Genomic DNA, 15933 nt, shown 5'->3' on the forward strand with positions numbered 1-15933 from the left:
CTGACCACTGCTTTCAGTGCCTCCCAAAGTGTACCTGCCGAAACCTCCCCCTGTCGTTAATCTCAACATACCCCCGGATGGCCTTCCTCACCCGCTCACACACCTCTTCCTCCACTAACAGTCCCACATCTAGCCTCCATTGCGGACGCAGGCAATCCCTCCTTCCTCACTCATAAATCCAGCCAGTGCGGGGCATGGTCCGACACCACTATTGCCGAATATTCAATATCCACCACCCATGCCAACAACGTCTTATCCAATATGAAGAAATCTATTTGTGACTACACCTTGTGCACATGGGAGTAAAACGGAAATTCTAGCGCCCTCAGCCTCCCAAACCTCCACAAATCCACCCCCCTCCCACCGCCCATGTGCTCCATAAACCCCCGAAGCTCCTTAGCTGTAGCTGACCCCTCCCCAACCTCGACCGGTCCAGTCTCAGATCCAGGACCGTATTAAAGACCCCCCCATAATCGGCCGATGAGAGTCCAGGTCTGGAATCTTCCCCAGCACCTGCCTCATAAATTCTACGTCATCCCAGTTCAGGGCATAGATCTTGACTAAAACCACCAGCTAAATCCCCTCCAATGTCCCGCTTCCCATAACGTACCTGCCCCCCAGAGTCCTCCACTATATATCCCACCTCGAACGCCACCCGCTTATTGATCAAAATCGCCACCCCCCCTCATTTTAAAATCCAATCTTGAATGAAACTCTTGCCCAACCCATCCCTTCCTCAGCTTAATCCGGTCCCCCACCTTCAGGTATGTCTCTCGTGACTGGCCCATTCAATCTTCACACGTTCGAAGTGACCAGCCTGGTCGGGGGGCACCCTGCCGATCAACCATAGCCACCTTCATTGAATTTACAGTGCAGAAGGAGGCCATTCGGCCCATCGAGTCTGCACCGGCTCTTGGAAAGAGCACCCTACCCAAGCCCACACCCCCACCCTATCCCCATAACCCAGTAACCCCACCCAACACTAAGGGCAATTTTGGACACTAAGGGCAATTTAGCATCTAAGGGCAATTTAGCATCCACCTAACCTGCACATCTTTGGACTGTGGGAGGAAACCGGAGGAAACCCACGCAGACACGGGGAGAACGTGCAGACTCCAGACAGACAGCGACCCAAGCCGGGAATCGAACCTGGGACCCTGGAGCTGTGAAGCAATTGTGCTGTCCACTATTCTTCCGTGCTGCCCACTAAACTCTTGGGCCAGCCTCCGGCCCGTGCCCTGTACCTCCCCAGTCCCGTCCTCGGGCGCCCACCATCATCGATCCTCCTCCCCTTACACTTTAAAAGCCCTACTCCTGTCAGCAGTACTCCCCCCCCCCCCTCAGAGCCCCCAGCAACAACCCTTGCCCCCATCCCCCCACTGATCTTCCACTCACCCCCCCCCCATTGTGCTTCTGTGAACTAGCCTGCCTAGCTAGCCTGGCGGCCCCCGCCCATAGCGCCTAGCATCCTACCCCCCCCACCCCCCCCCCCCGCTGATTCCCCAGCCCCCTCGCTCGAACATTAATGCAAACAAACCAAAAACAACCCCTTCCCAAAGACCAACCCCCCATCCCTTAACAAAGGACAAAATAAAAAGAAATGGCCCCAAACATAAGTTAACAGCAACATCATCACAGCATCTCCACCAAAGTTCAAAGTCCACCTTCTCCAGCCAGTCCATTGCCTCTGACAAACTCTACTGCTTCCTCCGCTGATCCAAAGTACAATTCCCGGCCTTCGTAGGTCACCCACAGATGTGCCAGGTAGAGTAGTCCAAACTTCACCCCCTTCTTGTAGAGGGCTGCCTTGACCCTATTGAAACTCACTCTCCTCTTGGGCAATTCTGCACCCAGGTCCTGGTACACTCGAATTTCACTGCCCTCCAGGTGCAGAGCCTCACCTGCCTGGCCCACCTCATAATTCGCTCCTTGTCCAGGAACCGGTGCAGCCGCTCCACCATCGGTGGCTCATTCCCCTGGGGCTTCCTCATTAGCGATCTGTGCGCTCGATCCACAATTATTTACAGTATATATTAATGACTTGGACAAGGGAATTGAATGTACTATTGCCAAGTTTGTGGTTGCCACAAAAATAGGTGGGAAGGCTGAATGAACTACCACCTGTTCCTGTGTAACTGGCTCGAGAGGGGCTGAATGGGCCTCCTCCTGTTCCTGTGTAACAGGTTGGAAAGGGGCTGAATGGCCTCTCCTATTCTTATAGTATCCTTGGCTCCCCCTATCTGGGATTAGGGTTGAGCTCAGGTCCCAGAGGATGAAATTTCACTGTGAAAACTCTGGGCTGATGGACTGAGACCTCTAGCAGGTCAGTGCGGGATTGGGATGTGTGTCAGTGGTCTGAGGTCTCAGGATCTTACCGTGCATCTTTTCCTTGTCTTTCAGTGAAATTCAGGATTGTGACGTTGAATGAAAATTTCATCCCTGTTCAGGAAGAGGTGAGATCCATCCGTCCATTCATCTCTCCCTCCATTTGCCACTTCATCTCTCCCTGCATCCATCCATCAGCCCATCCATCCCTCCAACTCTCCTTCAATCACTACCTCCATCCATCCATCTGTCCATCCCTCCATCCGCCTGTCCTTTCATCCGTAAATCTATTTCTCCATCCATCTTTTCCTGTTTTATTCCCATATTTTTCCTCATTAACTTTTTGTCATTCTCACTCTTTCTCCCTCCCTCTATCTCTCTCCGCCTTTCAGTCTGTCCCCTGTCTCATTCTCTCTCGCTATCTTTTGGTCTTTCAGTCTCTCTCTCTGTATGTGTCTGTCTCTCTCTGTGGCTCTCTTTCTATTGGACTCTTTTTCTCCTCCTTAATTCTCCTCCCCACCCCATGTTTCACTCCCCCCACCACCCGCTTTCACTCTCCCCCATCACACCCTTTCACTCCCCCAACCCCCTCATTCACTCCCACCACCCCTTTCACTTCTCCTCCCCTCCACCCTTCTTGTCACCCACCACCTGCCCCCACCCTCCGCCTTTCCATCACCCACACCGTCCCCCTTCCTTTCACCCACCCCATCCTTTCCACCAACCACCCTCCACCACCTCAACCCCGCTCCCCTTCATCCACCCCTTCCCCCTCCCCATCGCCCCTTTCCTTCAAATCCCTCACCTCCCCACCACCATCCCCATTCACCCCACCTCCCCTTCTCTTCACACCCCCACGTCTCCCCTTCACCCCTACCTACCTCCCCCTGCCTCTACCCACCTCCTTTCCCCCCTCCCCCTTCATCCCCCCTTTCCTTCAAATCCCTCACCTCCCCACCACCATCCCCATTCACCCCCCCTCCCCTTCACCCGCTTCCTCTTTCCGCCTTCCCTTTCCCCATCCCCTCCCCCCCCTCCCTCCTCACCCCTCTCCCTCCCCTCCCACCCCACCCCCCCCCCCTCCCCTCCCACCCCCCCCCCCCCCTCCCCCCCCCTCCCCTCCCCTCCCTCCCTCCCTTGGACGGTTAATGATCTTCCTCAGTAATCCTTGCTCCTGTTCTCTCTCTCTCTCTTTTACAGTATCCTCTCGTCACAGTGTGGGTGAGTACAAATCTCCAACTCAGCACCCCAACATCAACTCAAGTCAACCCCTCGAGCCAGCTGACATTGGGGGGGGGTGATCGAGGCTCCCCTGAAATTGGGGGGGGGGGTGATCGAGGCTCCCCTGACATTGGGGGGGGGGGGGTGGTCGAGGCTCCCCTGACATTGGGGGGGGGGGGGGTGATCGAGGCTCCCCTGACATTGGGGGGGGGGGGGTGGTCGAGGCTCCCCTGACATTGGGGGGGGTGGGGTGATCGAGGCTCCCCTGACATTGGGGGGGGGGGGTGTGGTCGAGGCTCCCCTGACATTGGGGGGGGGGGGGGGGGGGGTGGGGGTGTGGTCGAGGCTCCCCTGACATTGGGGGGGAGGGGGGGGGGGTGGTCGAGGCTCCCCTGACACAGCCACTGACCCGCGCACATATCACATGTGCGGTTGCGCGCGCGCCCACGGACCCACCTGCCCGTGCTCGTGCGCAAAGCTTGCTCGCGCGCGCACAGCACGCGCGCACAGCACGCGCGCACCCACACCTGGAATGATCCAGGCTGCATTCAAGGTGTGGGTGACAGGGAGATGCTGGCTCTGTGTTAATGTCGTGTATTAGATTAGTGTTGCTCTGGAGGCTTGAAGTTAAATCTTGTCAAATTCAAATTTGATTGGCAACATCTGGAATATAGCGCTAATCTGAGTAATGGTGAAACAACCATCAATGGTTGTAAAAACCCATCTGGTTCACTGATCTCCTTTAGGGAAGAAAATCTGTGGTCCTTACCTGGTCTGGCCTACAAGTGACTCCAGACCTTCTGCACGGTGACCGACAGTCCTTCTTAAAATGGTCAAATAAGCCTGTTTTTAAAAAAAAATTATACCAGGGATGAGGGTGTCGCTGGGCCAGGCCCAGCATTTATTACCCATCATGTTGAACGCGCTGCAGTCTGTGTGGTGTAGGTACACCCACAGTGCTGTTTGGGAGCGAGCTCCAAGGATCCTGATCCAGCGACACTGAAAGAATGGCCAAATTTCCAAATCAGGATGGTGAGTGACTCGGTGGGGAAATTCCAGGTGGTTGTGTCTCCTAGTGTCTGCTGCCCCTTGTCCTTCTAGATGGTGCGGTCATGGGCTTGGCAGGCGCTGTCGAAGGAACCTTGGTGATTGGCTGCAGTGCATCTCGTGGACAGTACACACGGCTGCCACTGTGCTTCAGTGCTGGAGGGAGTGAATGTTTGTGGTCAGTTTCTCCTGAATGGTGTTGAGCGTCTCGAACATTGTTGGGGAGCTGCATTCATCCAGGCAAGTGGAGAGTATCCCATCACACCCCTGACTTGTGCTTGTAGATGATGGACAGGCTTGGAGGGGTGTGTCAAGAGGTGAGTTACTCTCCGCAGAATTCCCAGCCTCTAACTGTTCCCAGCTCAGTTTCTGGTCAGTGGTAACTCCCAGGATGTTGATGGTGGCGGATTTAGCCACAGTAATGCCATTGAATATCAAGGGGAGATGGTTAGATCCTCTCTTGTTGTCATTGTCTGGCACTTGTGTGGCGCGAATGTTACTCGCCACATGTCAGTCCAAGGGGGGACTTAGAATTGCTGACTAGCAATGTGAGAAGGGAGAGAAGGTAAGAGGGAGAGAGTGAGAGGGAGAAAAATATGGACAGTGAGAGCGAATGAGAGAGAAATGGAGAGTGCGAGAGAGAGTGAGAGCAAGAGAGAGTAAAAAACGGAGAACGAGAAAGGGAGCGAGAGCAAAGGGGAGGAGCGAAAGAGAGAAAAATAAAGAGAGACAAACAAGAAGTACAAGAGAGGGAGAAAGAGTGAGAAACACAGAGTGAAAAGAGAGAGCTAAGTAGAGAGAAAAATGAAGTGCAAGAAAGTGGGGAGAGGGCAAAAAGAAGAGGTATGGCGATGAATGGTGAGGGAGAAAGAGAGAAATAAGGGGAGAGAAAAAAACAGGGAGAACAAGGGAGGGAGATGGGGAGAGCGAAAGAAAAAATAGGGAGAGTGAGCGAGAAAGAGAGAGATAAAATGGAGTGTGAGGAAGGAAGGGAGAGGGAAAAAAGGCGAGGAGCGAGATTGAGAGTAAAAGAGAGAAAGAAATCAAGAGACAAAATAATAATAATCTTTATTAGTGTCACAGTAGGTTTAGTAAGAAGACTTACAACACCAGGTTAAAGTCCAACAGGTTTGTTTCAAACACTAGCTTTCGGAGCACTGCTCCTTCAAGGAACAATGCACCGAAAACTAGTGTTTGGAACAAACATAGTCCAACGCTGGCATCGCCACATCACAGTAGGTTTACATTGACACTGCAATGAAGTTACTGTGTAAAAACCCCAGTCGCCACACTACAGCGCCTGTTCGGGTACACTGAGGGAAATTAAGGATGTCAAATTCACTTAACGAACACGTCTTTCGGGACTTGTGGGAGGAAACCGGAGCACCCGGAGGAAAGCCACGCAGACACAGGGAGAACGTGCAGACTCTGCACAGACAGTTGTGATGATTTGCATAAGCAATCATGTAAGTAATAATGAATATGAACTCCAACCAGCAGGTGGCAGTAGAGAACAACCACTTCATAGAATTTACAGTGCAGAAGGAGGCCATTCAGCCCATCGAGTCTGCACTGGCTCTTGGAAAGAGCACCCTACCCAAGCCCACACCCCCACCCTATCCCCATATCCCAGCAACCCCACCCAACACTAAGGGCAATTTTGGACACTAAGAGCAATTGTAGCATGGCCAATCCACCTAACCTGGACATCTTTGGACTGTGGGAGGAAACCGGAGCACCCGGAGGAAACCCACGCACACACGGGGAGAACGTGCAGACTCCGCACAGACAGTGACCCAAGCCGGGAATCGAACCTGGGACCCTGGAGCTGTGAAGCAATTATGCTAACCACTATGCTACCGTGCTGCCCACCCCCAACTCAGTCAGAAGCCTTTCTCTCAACCCCCCTCCCCATCTCACTCACAGGTTCCTGTCTTCAGACCTCCTTCCTCACTCACTCCAACTATCCCTGCTCACTCACAATCTACTTTCCCCAACCTCCCCTCCACATGCTCATTCCCTGCGACTGTGATAATTTAAATTCCAAACATTAACTGTTTCTCTCCACAGAAGCTGACAGACCTGAACATTTGTCCACATTTTTATGTCTTTACTTCCGATTTCCAGCATCCACAGTATTTTGCTCTAATTTGAATCATCTGACCGAAAGGCCACCCAGTCAGCTCAGTGGAATGTCCTCCAGCTGTTTTATTTGGATTGTTGTCACCATCCGGGTCACTGGGACACTGAGGGCCCGCCCACTCGTCTGGCCGAATCCGTGCATGCGCTTCGCTGCCCGCCGAAACAAGATGGCGGTCGTTTACTGGGGCCTGTTCCCAGGAAAAGGCCCTGGAACCGAAAGCACGGGACCTCCAGGCTCCTGTCGGGGCTTGCAGCCTGCACCAGGTGTTTATGACGCCTCCGCTCCCTCCCCACCCCAACTCCCGATTCCATTCCTCCCTCCGACACAGCGACCCTCACTTGCCGAAAAAAGACTCTCCAGCACTCTCAGGCCTCAGAACAAAGTTGACTCTTATCTTGAGGAGTCTGGAGATAGTCGTCGTAGTGGATAGTTGTATAGAGTCATATATGTTTGCAGCATGGAAACAGGCCCACCGGCCCAGCTGGTCCATGCTGCCAGTTTCTATCACTAAGCTAGTCCCACTTGCCTGCATTTGGCCCATAACCTTCTATACCCACCCTGCCCATGTAACTGTCCAACTGCTTTTTAAAGGACAACATTTTACCTGCCTCTACACTGCCTCGGGCAGCCCGTTCCAGATGCTCACCCTCTGTGTGTAGAAATTTCCCCTCTGGTCTCTTTTGTATCTCTCTCCTGGCACCTTAAACCTATGCCCTCTAGTTTTAGACTCCTCTACCTTTGGAAAAAGATGCTGACTATCTACCTTATCTATGCTCCTCATTATTTTATAGACCTCTATAAGATCACCCCTAAGCCTTCTACGCTCCAGGGAAAAAAGTCCCAGCCTATCCAGCCTCTCCTTATAACTCAGACCATCAAGTCCTGGTAGCATCCTCGTAAATCTCTTCTGCACTCTTTCTAGTTTAACAATATCCTTCCTATAATAGGGTGACCAGAACTGAACACAGTATTCCATGTGTGGTCTTACCAATGTCTTGTACAACTTCAACAAGACTTCCCAACTTCTGTATTCAATATTTTGACCAATAAAACCTAGCATGCTGAATGCCTTCTTCACCACCCTGTCCACCTGCGACTCCACTTTCAAGGAGCTATGAACCTGTATTCTTAGATCTTTGTTCTGTAACTCTCCCCAACTTCCTACCATTAATTGAATAGGTCCTGCCCTGATTTGATCTACCAAAATGCATCACCTCACATTTATAAAATTAAACTCCATCTGCCATTCATCGACCCACTGGCCCAATTGGTCAAGATGCTGTTGCAATCTTATATAACCTTCTTCACTATCCACTATGCCACCAACCTTGGTGTCACCTGAAAACTTACTAACCATGCCTCCTACATTCTCATCCAAATCATTGAGATATATCACAAATAACAGTGGGCCCAGCACCGATCCCTGAGGCACACCATTGGTCACAGGCCTCCAGTTTGAAAGACAACCCTCCACAACCACCCTTTGGCTTCAGTCGCCAAGCCAATTTTGTATCCAATTGGCTACCTCGCCCTGGATTCCGTGAGATTTAACCTTTTGCAACAACCTACCATGCGGTACCTTGTCAAAGGCCTTGAAAAAGACCGTGCAAGACATCGTCGACCGCACTACCCTCATCTATCTTCTTGGTTACCTCTTTAAAAAACTCAATCAAAATCGTGCGATATAACTCTCCCCTTACAAAGCCATGCTGACTTTCCCTGATTAGCCCTTGCTTGTCTAAATGCCTGTAGATCCTGTTCCTCAGAATACCTTCTAATAATTTACCCACTACAGAAGGAAGACTCACCGGTCGTTAGTTCCCGGGCTTATCCCTACAGCCCTTCTTAAACAAAGGCACAACATTTGCTACCCTCCAACCTTCAGGCACCTCTCGTGTGGCCGGAGATTTGTGTATCTTGATGCACTTTAATACTGATGTGACCATCAATTCACTCGAGACAAGAGTAAAAGTAAACCGTGGCTTTAATCAACTTAGAACAGTGCCTGCCTGCGACTGAACAATACTGTGCGCCACCTACAGGTCGACTGCTCTTTATACCCCCCCCTCAAGGGGAGGAGCCATGGGTGGAGCCCATACGTGTCCCAACATGTTCCCCTATGGATGATGCCATACTATGGCCCATAGGTGGAGCCCACAAGGGCAACAGCATAGCATAGATGCAAATACAAAGGCAAAGCATGATATTGAAACAATGGTGGATTATTGGTATAATACATTCACAATATTCACCCCCTGTTAAAAAAATGAAGTCCGGCGGGGGTGATGGGTTCATAAGTTCAGCCGGTCCGACGCACGGATTGTGCGCTGTGATCGGCGAAGCTCTGGCGTCGGTGCTGGCCCGGGTGTCGAACTCATCCGTGCTGGCATCGGTAGTGGGGGTGCCGGTGCGGGTACAGACGTGGACTCCGGGAGCGTGTCTTCTGGAGCTTCATTCCTGTGGATCGGTGAAGAGGGAATGGCGGGCGGGAGCCATAAAGGGGCGGGGGCGCTGATCATGGTAGGTTGGGCAGGATATAGTGGAGGGGCGGAGGTGGTGGTAGTGCTGGTGGTGGTGGAACCGGCAGGCGGCAGGTCCCGGAGGGAGACCGTATCCTGTCGGCCATCGGGGTGTTCGATATAAGCGTACTGGGGGTTTGAGTGCAGGAGCTAGACCCTCTCTACCAGAGGATCGGCCTTATGGCTCCTGTTTTCTGAGTAAGACTGGCCCCGGTGTCTTCAGCCAGGATGGAAGCGAGGCCCCTGAGGTGGATCTCTTAGGGAAAACAAATAGGCGGTCATGAGGGGTTTCGTTTGTGGCTGTGCAAAGTAGGGACCTAATAGAGTGGAGCGCATCGGGGAGGACCCTCTGCCAGTGAGAAACTGGGAGATTCCTGGACCGCAGGGTCAGTAGGATGGTCTTCCAGACCGTCGCGTTCTCCCTCTCCACCTGCCCGTTTCCCCTGGGGTTATAACTGGTAGTCCTGCTCGAGGCAATGCCCTTACTGAGCAGGTACTGACGCAGTTCGCCGCTCATGAACAACGAGCCCCGGTCACTGTGGACATAATTGGGGAAACCAAACAGGGTGAAGACACTATGTAGGGCTTTAATGACTGTGTACGTGGTCATATCGGGGCAAGGAATTGCAAAGGGGAAGCGGGAGAACTCATCAGTAATATTGAGGAAATATGTATTGCGGTTATTGATGGGGAGGGGCCCTTTGAAATCGATACTGAGGCGCTCAAAGGGCAGGGATGCCTTTACCAGGTGGGCCTTATCTGGTCGATAGAAGTGCGGTTTACACTCCGCACAGATCTGGCAGTCCCTGGTCATGGTTCTGACCTCCTCGGTGGAGTAGGACAGGTTGTGGACCTTGATATAGTGGATAAGCCGGGTGACAGAGGTCATCTTGCGCGCTGGCGAATGTGCCGCAGGACAGGGCATCTGGGGGCTCGTTGAGCTTCCCAGGACGATATACTACATCGTAGTTATAGGTGGAGAGTTCGATCCTCCACCTCAAGATCTTATCGTTTTGCCCCGCTGCATATTGTCAAACATGAAGGCTTCCGATCGTTGGTCGGTGACGAGGGTAAACCTCCTACCAGCGAGGTAGTGCCTCCAGTGCCGCATGGCTTCCAGGATGGCTTGGGCTCCTTTTTCGACCGAGGAGTGTCGAATTTCAGAGGTGATGAGGGTGCGCGAAAAAAACGCCACCGGTCTGCCTGCTTGATTGAAGGTAGTGGCGAGAGCGACCTCTGATGCGTCGCTCTCCACCTGGAAGGGGACGGACTTGTCCACCGCGCGCATCGCGGCTTTGGCGATGTCCCCGTTGATGCAGCTGAAGGCCTGGCAGGCCTCAGTTGCCAGTGGAAAGATGGTGGCCTTAAATAGTGGGCGGGCTTTGTCCGCATAGTTGGGGACCCACTGGGCATAATACGAAAAGAACCCGAGGCACCTCTTCAGGACCTTGGGGCAGTGAGGGAGAGGGAGTTGCAGGAGGGGGCACATACGGTCAGGGTCGGGCCCTAGGACCCCGTTCTCCACGACATAGCCGAGGATGGCTAGTCAGGTTGTGCGGAAAACGCATTTCTCCTTGTTGTAGGTGAGATTGAAGGTTTGGCCGGTTTGGAGAAATCGGTGGAGGTTGGCGTCGTGGTCCTGCTTATCATGGCCGCAGGTGGTGACATTGTCCAAGTACGGAAATGTGGCCCGCAGCCCGTACGGGTCCACCATTCGGTCCATTGTTCTTTGGAACACCGAAACCCTGGTCGTGACGCCAAAGGGGACCCAGAGAAAGTGGAAAAGGCGGCCGTCTGCCTCAAAAGCCGTGTAGCGGCGGTCCTCCGGGCGGATTGGGAGCTGGTGGTATGCAGTCTTCAGATCCACCGTGGAGAACACCCGGTAGTGTGCGATCTGATTTACCATGTCTGCAATCCGGGGAAGGTGGTACGCATCGAGTTGCATGTATCGGTTTATAGTTTGGCTGTAATCAACCACCATCCGGAACTTTTACTCGGTCTTGACGACCACCACCTGAGCTCTCCAGGGGCTTTTGCTGGCCTCGCTGACGCCCTCCCGCAAGAGACGCTGGACCTTGGACCTAATAAAAGTCCTGTCCTGTATGCTATACTGCCTGCTTCTGGTGGCAACTGGTTTGCAGTCAGCGGTGAGGTTTGCGAAGAGTGAGGGAGGGTCGCCTTTTAGGGTCGTGAGGCTGCATATGGTGAGTGGGGGCAGGGGCCCCATGAACTTCAGGGTTAGGCTCCTGAGGTTGCATTGGAAATCGAGTCCCAATAGGAGAGGAGCGCAGAGGTCTGGTAGAACATATAATTTAAAGTTTGCGTACTCGGCGCCCTGTATTGCTAGGGTTGCGGTAGTGCACCCTTGGATTTGCACCGAGTGTGACCCAGAGGAGAGGGAGATGATTTGGTGCGCCGGGAAAATTGAGAGCGAGCAACGTCGTACCATGTCCGGGTGAATGAAGCTCTCTGTGCTCCCGGAGTCGTAGAGGCAAGGTGTCTCATGCCCGTTAACCCGGACGGTCATCATGGAGCTCCAGAGGGTGCTTGGGTCGCGACTGGTCCAGGGTGATCGCGCCGAGTTGCGGGTAGCCGGCGTGGTCGGAGGTGCTGGGGTGGCTCCGCGATGGCTGCCCATGTTGATCGTACGCGTCGAGCGGCGTAGCAGATGGCGGCCAAGATGGCGGCCCGCGTTGGTTGAGCGTGGCAGGCGGCGATGAAGATGGCGTCCAAGATGGCGGCCCCCATGGTTCGCACGTGGCCGGCCGCGTGGGGTGGATGGCCAAGGTGGCGGCCTCCGTGAGTTGCACGTGCCGTGAGGACTGGAAGATGGCTGCTCCCACGGATAGCTCGAAGCTGATGAGGGGGGCAGAGTCGGCAGACACGCTGTCACGCTGCGGGGTCTGTGGGCCTGTGAGTCTGAGGATCGGGCCTGTGAGTTAGAGTTCTTAGACCTGGCCAGACAGACTTTGGCGAAATGTCCTTTTCTCCCACAGCTGCTGCAGTTCGCGTTGCGGGCCGGACAGTGCTGCCGGGGATGTTGGGACTGGCCGCAGAAATAGCAGGGTAGCCCCCAATGATGGGCGGGCGGCCGCGCGGCACAGGCCTGGGGTAGTCTGTGGTCGGGGGTCCACGAGGGGGTCGCGTGGTCAGCCGGGAATGCGGTAAGGCTCTGGAACGCTACTTCCAGAGAGGAAGCTAACTTTACCGTCTCATCCAGGTCCAGGGCTCCCTTTTCGAGTAGGCGCTGTCTCACGTAATTAGATCGGACTCCCGCCAAGTAGACGTCTCGGATGGTGAGTTCCATATGCTGAGAGGCCGTAACGGCCTGGTAATTGCAGTTGCGTGCGAGGGCTTTGAGGTCGCGTAGGTAGTCATCTAGCGACTCCCCGGGACGCTGGCGGTGAGTGGTGAGGATGTGTCGCGCGTAGCCCTCGTTCATGGGCCGTACATAGAGGCGTTCGAGCATCGCGAGGGTATCTGCGTAGGAGGAGGCCTCGTCAAGTTGAACAGTGATTCGATGGGTCACCCGTGCGTGGAGGAAGCTCAGTTTCTGTTCTTAGTGACGGAAGGCGTGGAGGCGGCTGCGAGATAAGCCTTGAAGCATCGAAGCCAGTGCGAAAAAATTTCTTTCGCCTCCGCGGCCTGCGGATCGAGTTCCAGTCGGTTAGGTTTGAGGGCTTATTCCATCGTTGCGTTTAAGTTGATTAAATTGATGTGACCATCAATTCACTCGAGACAAGAGTAAAAGTAAACCGCGACTTTAATCAACTTAGAACAGTGCCTGCCTGCGACTGAGACAATACTGTGCGCCGCCTACAGGTCGACTGCTCTTTATACCCCCCCCTCAAGGGGAGGAGCCATGGGCGGAGCCCATACGTGTCCCAACATGTTCCCCTATGGATGATGCCATACAATGGCCCATAGGTGGAGCCCACAAGGGCAACAGCATAGCACAGATACAAATACAAAGGCAAAGCATAATACTGAAACAATGGTGGATTGTTGGTAGAATACATTCACCACAAATACCTCCAGCACCATCTCCTCTGTAATATGTACACTCCTCATGACATCACTTTTTATTTCCCCAATTTCCCTAACATTCATGCCTTTCTCAACAGTAAATACTGTTGAGAAATATTCATTTAGGACCTCACCCATCTCTTGTGGATCCACATTTTGATTACCCTGTTTCTCATTAAGTTGTCCTCTCCTCTCCCTAGTCACTCTTTTGCTCTTTAAGCATCTGTAAACACTCTTTGGATTTTCCTTTACCTACCTGCAAAGACAATCTTATGTCCCTTTTTTGCCCTCCTGACTTCTCTCTTAACTTTACTCCGACAATCCCTACACTCTTCAAGGGATCCATTTGATCCCAACTGCCTATGCATGTCATACGCCGCCTTCTTCCTTTTGACCATGGCCTCAATATCCCGAGTCATCCAGGGTTCCCTATTTCTACCAGCCTTACTCTTCACTCTAAGAGGAATACTCACCCTGAACCCTAGTGATGTACCATCGATTCACTACAAGACGATGAGAACGAGTGAACATAGGCTTTATTATCCAAGAACTTGCCTGCCTGTGACTGCTGTAACAATGAGCGCCGCCCACAGGTGGCAGGTCTATATACCGCCCCTGGGGGGGTGGGGGGGTGAGCCAGAGGCGGAGCCCACTAGGGTTCCAGTACAATACATGGAAGGAGATCATATTACCATTCCCTGGCCATAGGCTACAGTAGTATACCGACAACTTATATTATGGTGAATACATTCACCACATTCACCCCCTGTTAAAAATGAAGTCCAGCAGGGGTGATGTGGGGTCATCATACGTTCAGTCTGTCTGGAGGCTGGATTGTTCTTTTGGACCTCCTCAGCTCTGGCGGTGCGGCGGGTACGGGCGTTGTAGTTGTTGACTCCGAGAGCGTGTTGTCTGGAGCTTCGGCGACGGTTGAGGGGTGGGGGTAGGCAGGGGGGTGGTGGATGGCGGCAGTGTAGGAGCGCGACAGTACAGAAGCCCCAGGGGGAGGTTAGGGATTCGGGGGGTGGTGGTAGGCGGTGGGGAGGGGGACGCGTTGACATGGGAACAAGTGGGCAGCAGGTCCCGGAGGGAGACCGTATCTTGCCGTCCGTCTTGGTGCGCGACGTAGGCATATTGGGGGATGGCGTGCAGCAGCTGGACCCTCTTGACCAGGGGGTCGGTCTTATGGCTCCTCATGGGCTTCCGGAGAAGGACAGGTCCTGGAGTTGTTAGCCAGGATGGAAGCGAGACCCCGAGATGGACTTCCTAGGGAAGACAAACAAACGGTCGTGAGGGGTCTCGCTCGTGGCTGTGCAGAGGAGCGATCTAATGGAGTGGAGCGCGTCGGGGAGGACCTCCTGCAAGCGGGGAATCTGGAGACTTCTAGACCGAAGGACAAGAAGATTGGCCTTCCATACCGTCGCGTTCTCCCTCTCCACCTGCCTGTTTCCCTGCGGGTTGTAGCTCGTAGTCCTGCTCTAGGCGATGCCCTTACTGAGCAGGAACTGACGCAGCTCATCGCTCATGAAAGAGGTGCCCCGGTCACTGTGGACGTATGCAGGGAAACCGAAAAGGGTGAAAATGCTGTGCAGTGCCTTTATAACAGTGGCCGAGGTCATGTCGGGACATGGGACAGCGAAGGGGAAGCGGGAGTACTCGTCAATGACGGTCAGGAAATACACATTGTGGTTGGTGGAAGGGAGGTGCCCTTTGAAGTCGATACTGAGGCGCTCAAAGGGCTGGGAGGCCTTTACCAGGTGGTCATTGTCTGGCCAGTAGAAGTGCGGTTTGCACTCTGCGTAGACTTGGCAATCCCAGGTCATGGCCCTGATCTCCTCGGTGGAGTAGGGCAGATTGTGGGCCTTAGTAAAGTGGATAAGCCGAGTGACCCCCGGGTGAGGGCCATTGTGGTTCTCCCGAAGTCAGTCATCTTATGCGCTGGCGCATGTGCCGTGGGACAGGGCATCTGAGGGCTCGTTGAGCTCCCCAGGACGATGCTTGATACCGTAAGTATAGGTGGCGAGTTCGATCCTCCACCTCAAGATTTTGCCCCGTTGTGCGTTGTCGAAAATAAAGGCTACCGACCATTGGCCGGTGACAAGGGTGAACCTCCCACCAGCTAGGTAGTGCCTACAATGCCGCACAGCTTCCACAATGGCTTGCGCTTCCTTCTCGACAGAGGAGTGGCGAATCTCGGAGGCGTGGAGGGTTCTAGAAAAGAAGGCTACTGGCCTGCCCCCCTGGTTGAGGGTGGCGGCCAGGGCGACGGCTGACGCATCGCTCTCTACCTGGAAGGGGCGGACTCGTTCACCGCTTGCATCGCGACCTTAGCGATATCGGCCTTGATGCGGCTGAAGGTCGAGCGGGCCTCAGCCATCAGTGGGAATGTAGAGGCTCTGATAAGTGGGCGGGCTTTGTCCGCATAGTTGGGGACCCACTGGGCGTAATAGGAGAATAGCCCCAGGCAGCGTTTGAGGGCCTTGAGGCTGAGGGGAAGGGGAAGTTCCATGAGGGGGAGCATGCGGTCGGGGATCGGGCCCTAGGACCCCGTTTTCCACGACATAGCCGAGGATGGCTAGCCGGGTTGTGCGGTAAACGTACTTCTCCTTGTTATATGTGAGGTTGAAGGATTGGGCGGTCTGGAGGAACCTC

At 53.8% G+C, this 15933-nt stretch overlaps 1 protein-coding gene across 1 annotated transcript in view; it reads left to right on the forward strand.

The window, feature by feature from the left end:
- Nucleotides 1-15933, forward strand: part of LOC140392867 (alpha-2-macroglobulin-like) — a 525178-nt gene that overhangs the window by 11484 nt on the left and 497761 nt on the right. Inside the window, exons 4-5 of the mRNA XM_072478610.1 lie at nt 2401-2453; nt 3526-3546. Of these exons, the coding sequence (XP_072334711.1) occupies nt 2401-2453; nt 3526-3546 (74 nt within the window). The remainder of the gene's footprint in view (nt 1-2400; nt 2454-3525; nt 3547-15933) is intronic.

This window comes from Scyliorhinus torazame, chromosome 16 (genome assembly GCF_047496885.1).
Source record: "Scyliorhinus torazame isolate Kashiwa2021f chromosome 16, sScyTor2.1, whole genome shotgun sequence".
Classification (NCBI taxonomy): Eukaryota; Metazoa; Chordata; class Chondrichthyes; order Carcharhiniformes; family Scyliorhinidae; genus Scyliorhinus; species Scyliorhinus torazame.